This window comes from Palaemon carinicauda, chromosome 34 (genome assembly GCF_036898095.1).
Source record: "Palaemon carinicauda isolate YSFRI2023 chromosome 34, ASM3689809v2, whole genome shotgun sequence".
NCBI classification, from domain to species: Eukaryota; Metazoa; Arthropoda; class Malacostraca; order Decapoda; family Palaemonidae; genus Palaemon; species Palaemon carinicauda.
This window is the reverse complement of record NC_090758.1, coordinates 51140713-51150712: the sequence shown is the minus strand read 5'-3', so window position 1 is coordinate 51150712 and position 10000 is coordinate 51140713. Positions and strand designations below refer to the sequence as shown.

General features: G+C 30.0%; 1 protein-coding gene across 1 annotated transcript in view; it reads left to right on the top strand.

The window, feature by feature from the left end:
- Window positions 1-8842: 8842 nt before the first annotated feature.
- Window positions 8843-10000, top strand: part of LOC137626907 (uncharacterized) — an 11302-nt gene continuing 10144 nt past the window's right edge. The window contains exon 1 of the mRNA XM_068357893.1: window positions 8843-9019. Coding sequence (XP_068213994.1) covers window positions 8843-9019 — 177 coding nt within the window. The remainder of the gene's footprint in view (window positions 9020-10000) is intronic.

The following is a 10000-nucleotide window of genomic DNA, read 5'->3' as shown; positions in this document are numbered from 1 at the left end:
GTGTGTTTTGGATAGAGTGATATTTACATATAAAGAATTACATATAAAATTTGATATTATTAGACAAAAATATAAGACTGAAAAAAAAGACCACATAATTTGTCCCTTCAAACTTCTAACCTAAAAAACCCCTTCTTTAGGAAGCATTGAAAGTCGGTGTGTGTTCTCCACAGATTCCTTGGACCTGAAGAGTGTCTGTTGCCTCAGTGTGTTGACCTAACATTGTTGTTCCTTTTGCCGTAGCAGAAGGTGATGTTTCTCCAGGTCATATTTGCTGAGGAAGCCTCGTTCTGCTCTTGGCTAAAACATCCTCACAAAAACAGGTCTTTGAACGCTCTCTTGTTTGCCTTTTGAAAGGGGATGGAATTATTATGTCTATTTCGGTCATTTTATCTTCCCCAAATGCTGTTCATTGCCTCATGTTGTTCTTTTCAATGTAAAAAGGAGTTCTATATTTTATTTTTTGTTGTTTTAGACGTAGTAGGTTGGCCTGGGCACCAACCACCTGTTGAGATACTACCGCTAGAGAGTTATGGGGTCCTTTGACTGGCCAGACAGTACTAAATTGGTCCCTTCTCTCTGGTTACGGTTCTTTCCCATTCCCTACACATACTCCGAATAGTCTGGCATATTCCTTACTGTTTCCCCTCTGTCCTCTTACACCTGACAACATTGACATTGCCAAGCAATTCTTCTTCACCCAAGAGGTTAACTACTCTACTGTAACTGTTCAGTGGCTAGTTTCCTCTTGGTTAGGGTAGAAGAGACTCTTTAGCTATGGTAAGCAGCTCTCTTAGGAGAAGGACATTCCAAAATCCAACCATTATTCTCTAAGGCTTGGGTAGTGCCATAGCCTCTATACCATGGTCTTCCATTGTCATGGGTTAGAGTTCTCTTTATTGGGCACACTTCTATCTAGTTTTTCTTCCTCTTGTCTTTTAAAGTTTTTGAAGTTTTTATAGGATATATTTATTTTAATGTTGTTATTATAAGATGTTTCATTTTACTTTATTTCCTTTCCTCACTGGGCTATTTTCCCTGGCGAGGCCCCTGGGATTATGGAATCCTGCTTTTCCAACTAGCGTTGTAGCATAGCATTTAATAATAATGATAATAGTAATAATAATAATAATAATAATAATGTTGTTTTAAATTAGTAGGACATTTCAATCATTATATTATCTTTTCATGATCATGGTGTAGGACACATGATCTTTTTGTCATTCTTACATGCACATATAGAGACGCATATATACACATACATGCACACATACACGCACACACATACTCACAAACACTTGGCTGAATCCGTCGTCAGGCTGGGAGGAGCCAATGAGTTGAAAAGTCAAATTTTTTTCCCATTCCTTTTATATCATCTATCCGCAAAATTGGAGGAAGTGCCTTGATATATATATATATATATATATATATATATATATATATATATATATATATATATATATATGTATATATATATATATATATATATATATATAGATATATATATAAATATATATACATATATACATATATATATATATATATATATATATATATATATATATATATATATATATATTATATATATATATATATATATATATATATATATATATATATATATATATATTCATACATATATATATATTCATATATATATATATATATATATATATCTATATATATATATATATATATATATATATATATATATATATATATATATATATAGATAGATAGATAGATGTGTGTGTGGGTGTGTATGCATATATATACAGTATATATATATATATATATATATATATATATATATATATATATATATATATATATAAATATATATATATATATATATATTTATATATATATATATATATACATATATAGATATATATATATATATATATATATATATATATATATATAGGGTGTATATGCATATATATACAGCATATATATATATATATATATATATATATATATATATATATATATATATATATATATACCATATATATATATGTGTGTGTATGCGTGTATATACATGTTTACACAGCCGTTTGTATCTGAATTTATGTGTGTATTTAATGTGTATGCTTGTATCTACACGTATTTTCAATCTGAACAATAACCAATCTGCTCCAATGTACCTTTACTTGCTCATGCCATTTATTCTGTTGATGTTTACAAAGCAAAGGCAATATTTCCCGGATTTTGAAAAGCGATGATTGAATATCCAACTGTTCCTACAGTGAACTCGCATCATTGATCCTGAAATATTGTAAATACAAACCTCGTTTCATGAAAAGTAATGCAAACATTATGGAAAACTACTTACAATACTGGTAAGGCAAAGCATAATATAATTCAAGCATTGAATTCCACTGTAGTTAGAGCCAATGTATCGTAGTGGTCTTTAATCTAAATTGAATAATGTATTATTGTTTTATACTTATTTGTCGTGCATTTTGTTTTGCTTTTATGTTTCTATATACATCTTTTGTTGGTTGCTAATAGATTGACTGATGGCACTCATTACTGCTGAAATTTTGACGGAATCCAAAGCTTTCTCATAGTCAGCAAATGCCGTTAGCTGGTTAATTACAGGGTTTTACGTGTTTATAAATATATTTCTTGCGGTATCAATAGATTTCATGATGCTTTGAATATTTACTGACTGCATTAGATGTAGAGGTAATTGTGGATGGATAAGTACGGGTAATGTTTCTCCTTTTAGAGATAAGTTTTAGGTGATGTTTCTTAGACGAACTTTCTGCATTAGTATATTCCCTTGAGAATAAAGATTGTTATACTTGATTAGAAATTTCTTCAAAATAATATTGTTTGATGGATTAATTCTAGATAAATAAAATCTACTTCATAATAAGAATTGACTCTGTAGGTCTTTTGGCATAAGGACATTATTGTAGAGTCAATTAAAAATACGCTACTATTCTCCATTGATGAGTAAGTCTTATAACACATATGAATATACATATATACCACCTCTCTTTGGACTAAATAATAATCAAAATAATAATTAAAATGCGAAGAATATAATCCTATTGTAGGAATGACTAAATTTTATTGAAATCTTTTTTTGTAAATATGATAACCATATTCAATAAAAACCCTCTTTTAAAATATAGAATGCAAATGGAAACTGCAACGATAAAATACAACTACAGAATACATCTAGATGGCAGTCATACGAATCCAATTAGAATAATCTATTCTAGAACAATGTTTTGGTATTATTGAAATAGGCACTCTCCTCTTTGAGTCATGGCTGATTCTGCATAATGGGATATTCCTATGCAAGCTATATTGAGGAACCTTCCATGTGTCTGTGTGTCCCGACCTTTTGTCTGAAGAGAATGGAAAGGAAATAAATATAGAGGAGGGACTATAAAAACAAATGGTATAAACAATAAAGGAGAGAGAGAGAGAGAGAGAGAGAGAGAGAGAGAGAGAGAGAGAGAGAGAGAGAGAGAGAGATTATCTGAAAACACTCTTCAGTAATAATAAAAAAGGTAAAATAACAATGTTCTCCTATGTTGTCTATCCAATATCCTAACCCAAGAGACATCCAATATAGAAAAGAGTGTTGCTTTCTTAAAGGTCTCTTTCACAAGAGGAGGAATATCTGCCAGCTCCATCTATTGACAAACGTTGATCGGAACTTGATCCATCTCAAGTGACAAATGATGACGTTTCTCCAGGATATTTTGGCGGAGCAAATCTCATCCTGGGAACTTTTTGAGGAAAACATCTCTTACAACACTCTGGTGTTTATCTTTAGCAAATGTTTCAAAATATGATTACTGTCTCGTGTTGTTCCCTTTTATGTACCAGTAGTTTCAAGAGATTCACAACTACATTGACATAAAAAGACACTCATACACATACAAATATATATATATGTATATATATATTATATATATATATATATATATATATATATATATATATATATATATATATATATATATACATACATATATATATATATATATATATATATATATATATATATATATATATATATATATATATATATATATATATATGGCCGAGTGGTATGGTCACTGGCATACAGATATCCTGGACGAGGGTTCAAATCCCCTCTGGTCCGATATCATAGTCTTTGGGCGGTTCCACCTGGGGCTCTGATCCCCAGGTCGTTAAGAGAATCCAGACTTTAATGTATTAATATATATGGCTTATTTGAAATATGAAAGAAACACGTTTAAATGTGCAAAAATTTATCATATATATATATATATATATATATATATATATATATATATATCGGATGTATAAAAGGGTGCTATGACAGATTATATAAGAATCTGCCGCCATCACCAATCTGCAGTGGTCAGCGGGATGATGGAAAATGACCAAACCCCAAACATGAATAAGGACATATCTGAGGCCTTTCTTATGAGATAGACTAGAAATGGTTGCATTTGTGGTTTTTGTATATATGTAAGTGCGTGTGTTTTCAAGTGTGTTTGTGTATATAGTCACATTATTGCGTTCTTCCTCCTATCATTGAACTTCAGTTACCATATTTTCCATTATCAAGAGTAGAGTTGGTTTTGAATTATTTATCCTCTTTTTATTTTTCATGATTCTTAGGCATTATATTTTGCAGAATGCTTCATAATTTTTCAGTCTCTGTGAACACTTTAAAATTATAATTTTTGGTGTTATATAAAGATATATTACTAAGAACTACCTCCAAAGACATTGTATCCAAACACAATACTAATGCAACAGAATTTCTGAAGCAAGAAAATTCAATTTCTCCAACACAATAATTCAGGGTCTCTTTTCTCCAAGAATTCCTCTCTGTGTCTTCCATCACAGAATGAATGGGATAATTCAACTCGTATCTAAAGCTTCTCAGTTACCATGGCAAAAGGATCAATAATAAAAGATATAAAGGTTTCTACATAACTATGTGACGTTGAGCATGTAGAATTGTAGTTATAGTGGACGATATAGAATAAGAGTTTACTTATATGAGTTTGAGGAATTTTTGGAGGAATAAGAATGGTATTGGAAGCAAACAAAAATCAAAATAAAACTTAAAATAAAAACACAAAATAGCTAATTTGATTTTTTAATTGAAAACAAAAAATATAAGCATTGTATTCTGATATACACACATACACACACACGCGTATATATATATATATATATATATATATATATATATATATATATATATATATATATATATATATATATATATATATATATATACAACACATTATATACTTTTTTGAAATCATATAGAGGTCCTTTGCCAACAAATCCCTATTCAGAACAAATACTGTTTCAGATTTAAACTAAATTCAGAAATCCAGAAGTTGATGATGTCCAATCGCATTTGAAAACGACGACTTCGCCCAACCAATCACAGCGTTTCATTTTCAGTGCAGGAAAAAAAGGTCTTGCATAAGAGCTTTCTTGGGACATGATGAATAATATATAAGGGAGCCAAACGCAAGTTTACTCATGATCTTTCATTGCCTTCAAAAAAATTTTATTTCTCACTTTACTCACCAAATATGCTTTTTATAATCAAAACTCGTCTGTTTCCTGTCTCTAATTATTCTTAATGTGTCGGTCATTTATTTAAATGCTTCCTAATTCATAGGATTTGTTTTGAGATGTTCTTTTATATATCTAAATTCAATATTAATAATTCATTCTTGTTCTCAAATATTTTTCTTTCAATTACAATGAGAAAGAGGAGAAAAAGTGAGAGGAGCCAAGTCAATATGTGCTTTAATATGGGTCTTTGAAGGTTGGTAATACATACTACACACTGCTTAATGCATAATACTTAATGCTTACTCGATGTGAGTGATTAATAACATAATTCTAAGTCAATAAATATTACTATGTAATTGTATTTCTCTTATTATTATTATTATTATTATTATTATTATTATTATTATTATTATTATTGTTGTTGTTGTTGTTGTTGTTGTTGTTGTTGTGTCTTGAGGTCTTTGTTATTATTATTATTATTATTATTATTATTATTATTATTATTGTTGTTGTTGTTGTTATTGTTGTTGTTGTTGTTGTTGTGTCTAAGGGTCTTTGTTATTAATTATTATTATTATTATTGTTGTTGTTGTTGTTGTTGTTGTTCTTATTTGTAAGACGGTATCATGATCCCACAATACTGACATCCACAGTAGGTAATATTTATGTTCATAAATCATTAACATATTAAACTCGTCCAAAAAGTATAAAATGAGATTATACTCGAGTTTTATAAACATATACCAACTGTAATTTTGGTGGAAATTAAATCTCTATATCTAAATTTCATAGCCTAAGCTGTAAAGAGAGAGAGAGAGAGAGAGAGAGAGAGAGAGAGAGAGAGAGAGAGAGAGAGAGAGAGAGATAGCAGGGGTAGTCATATATCGTGGCAGGCATGATTGTTTTAAACTGCTTCCTTTAATGTTTCATTATTAATATCGATACTAATCAACAGCTATGATTCTAAGATTCATCGTCCTAATAAAGAACATCTCTTATTGACCTATTTTTTTCTATTTAAAAGCAAAGACGTTTTATAATATAAGTATATCAAGTTCAAAATACCGTAATCAAAGTAATGGCCGTTTCCGCCAATTATCATTCCATAGTTTAGAGTAGGGCGAGCAGCGCTCGGGGTCAAAACAAATATCTATGTCATATGTCAGTTTTACGAAACTAGGACATTAAAGTTTGGTTTAAGGTGATTATTTTGAGCACCAATAGATATCACTATAAACACTCAACTACTTGGCGGACGGTTCAATTTTACTAAATGGGGGAATAAGGTTGTCAATTTTAGCTTCAAATGGTTATGTTTCTTGATATGTTTATCATATTTTCATTATAGTAATGCATAATTCTATCAATTATGTATATGCATATTATCCATATGTATGAAAGTAATTTGACTCCTAATAAGAATCTTATAATTCGAGTGCAATGTATTTTCGACCCTCGCTGATAATGGTGTCACCCAGTTATGACGTCATGGGCTTCGCAAGGATATCTCAAGACTGCTTCCCTGTTCTGCCAATAGATGGACTCAGCGTGCATTTTTGAAGAATTGGAATTGTATTGTCAATGGGGGACTGGATTGGCGTTGTGGAGGTAATGGGGCCAAAGCAGTATCGCCAAGTAGCTTACACAAGATACATGAACGGGTGTTTAATACTTTATAAGGTTTTGCTAGAGTTTGAGCAAAAATTTATATACTAAGGTATTTTCATAGTCTTTGATAAAGAACTTATAAAGCATCATGCTTTGATTATAAGATTTTATATAGAGCCACGGGAGATGCAAGGTTTTTCTTTCATTTAGCCCTGAAATCGTTATTTGAGAAAATTATCATTGTGATAAAGCTTTTGTTCATGAATATGTGAATCAATTCTATATGTTTTCAAAATAGCTACATGCATAAGAATAGCAGAAGAGGGAACCATAACTTTTATTTAATCATTTAAACAAGAAAAAGACAATGCTAAACCCCTAATAGTTCGTTATTTGTATTAGACTGGATTATTAATTTCCCCAGCTCATAATCCTTTCCTCGCTCTTGTGTTAGTCTGCTTTCAGAATTTTCAGTCATACGGAATAATGAAGAAATAGAATGAAATTAGGACCCGGAGAGGAGGATGCCTGTACATGTGAAGCTGAATGAAAATATGATAATTTATGGCATAGTTAGGTGAGTAAATATAAGGCTAGACTATTCCTCGAGATGCACCTCCACTCTACAGCCAGAGTAGATGAATTAGATTAGGTAATGTGAAGAGCAACCAAGCTTTTATCTATTTAATTTAGTGACTTTAATTCTGCAACATATATTAAGACTTAACGTCAGGCTCTTAAAAAAGTAAGAGATGGACCATAGTGTTCATGATATTTGGCTTTAGACCTCAGAGTTAAGCACAAACTATCTGCGAACTGAGGCATATTGTAAGTAGGTTCAGATATATTTATATATATACATATATATATATATATATATATATATATATATATATATATATATATACATATATATATATATATATATATATGCATATATATATATATATATAATATATATTATATCTACATATATGTATATATATATATATATATATATATATATAATAATAATAATAATAATAATAATAATAATAATAATAATAATAATGCACTCCTCTGCACCCAGGTCGCTGAATGATTTTTTAACACCCTTCAGTCTAAATTCCGAAATATTTTTTTCTTGTACGTTCACAATATTTTTCTAATCAATGATACATTTTTGCTAAGTTTCTGCAATACTTTTTATATGAAATAATTATTTAGCATTTTACCCGTCATATTTCATAAAAAGTTGACTGCTTCATGAAACGACTGTTAATACATCAATACGATCAGTAACTTGAAAAAACAATCATAGTTTTACTGTTCATGAAAACATGTCAATATTAAATTTGATTTCATTAAGATGAGTGTTAAGAATTTTTAAGTAATCAGAGCAAGTTTGTCCCACGTCAAATTGATATCTAGTTATGATCATCTCAATTAATATTTACTGCAGATTATGAAGATAGGATATGATTAAATACAAAAGTATTTTGGAAACACAATTCTTATTTCTCCCTAATTAAAGTAATGGAGAGAGAGAGAGAGAGAGAGAGAGAGAGAGAGAGAGAGAGAGAGAGAGACTCTAAAGCCCATATCATACCTACTCATAAATGTCAATGATGGCTGTCAGGGATCCGTACTGTATCCTGGGCATCCTTGGGTATATATGCCTACTTTGGGCATGATTCGTAGGCATCCGCTGCCGAATATTAAAAGTGAGGTCATACTCCACCGGATAATTGTATACGCCGCCATCCGTACTCTCTCCGTACTGCCTATGCCAGTTACTGGAGTAGTCCCTGCTGGGCTGACGCTGATGTTGTTGTTGTTGTTAATGGTGATGTTGGTTTATATCAGGGTACGTCCACTTAATCGAATGCAGGTTCATATATGTAATAGTGATTATTAATTACTTGACAAATGTAATTCACACCTGGTATCTCAGTGAACAACATCTGTAGACAGGTGAGTATTTAAGGTCCTAATTGGGAGACAATTGAAATGTTCGTTCTTTTATGAAGGAAAAACTTAATAATAAAGACTTCAACGGGAAAACCATTAACGATTGAAATTGGTTAGATATTAAGTGACGGAAATATAATTCTGAATTATTATGTCAGTATTCTAGAAAAACTACAAACTTGATTAGTATACTAATACACAGAAGCAAATATACTGTCATCTTAAATTACCATAGTAATATATTCTGAAAAATATACTTAATAAATTCTGAAAAATATACTTATTAAGGGTTTAATATACAGTTTAACTGCATGTATGAATGTATGTATGTATGTATGTATGTATGTATATATATATATATATATATATATGTGTGTGTGTGTGTGTGTGTATATATATATAATATATATATTATATGTATGTATGTATGCATGTCTTCTAACGAGAAGCCTCACAAGTTAAGTATCATCTTAATATATGTTATTTGAACCCTCCACAATATTTCCATAAATGCAACGAATATTGTACCTTTATTGAAAGGTCTCTGGTGACATAAAATCGCCTTTACTCTTAGAACTAATTAAATGAATATATATTTCATCACAATTTCCCTCCAGTAAATGATTCGGGAACTTTTAGGTACAGGATTCAATGTTTTCACACTTTCTTCAATATTTCAACTTTGTCTCCTTAAGTTATGGTATATTTGTGCATGTAGGCAACGTCAAATTAGGTGAATTGGAATATTTATCAGTGATATAATGAGCAGTCAATATTAAATACCTAAAAATTAAGCCTTATGGGAATAATATAAACAGGAAAAATATATATCTATTATGTTATTGTCAAATTATTTCAAAATATGCAACAAACCATA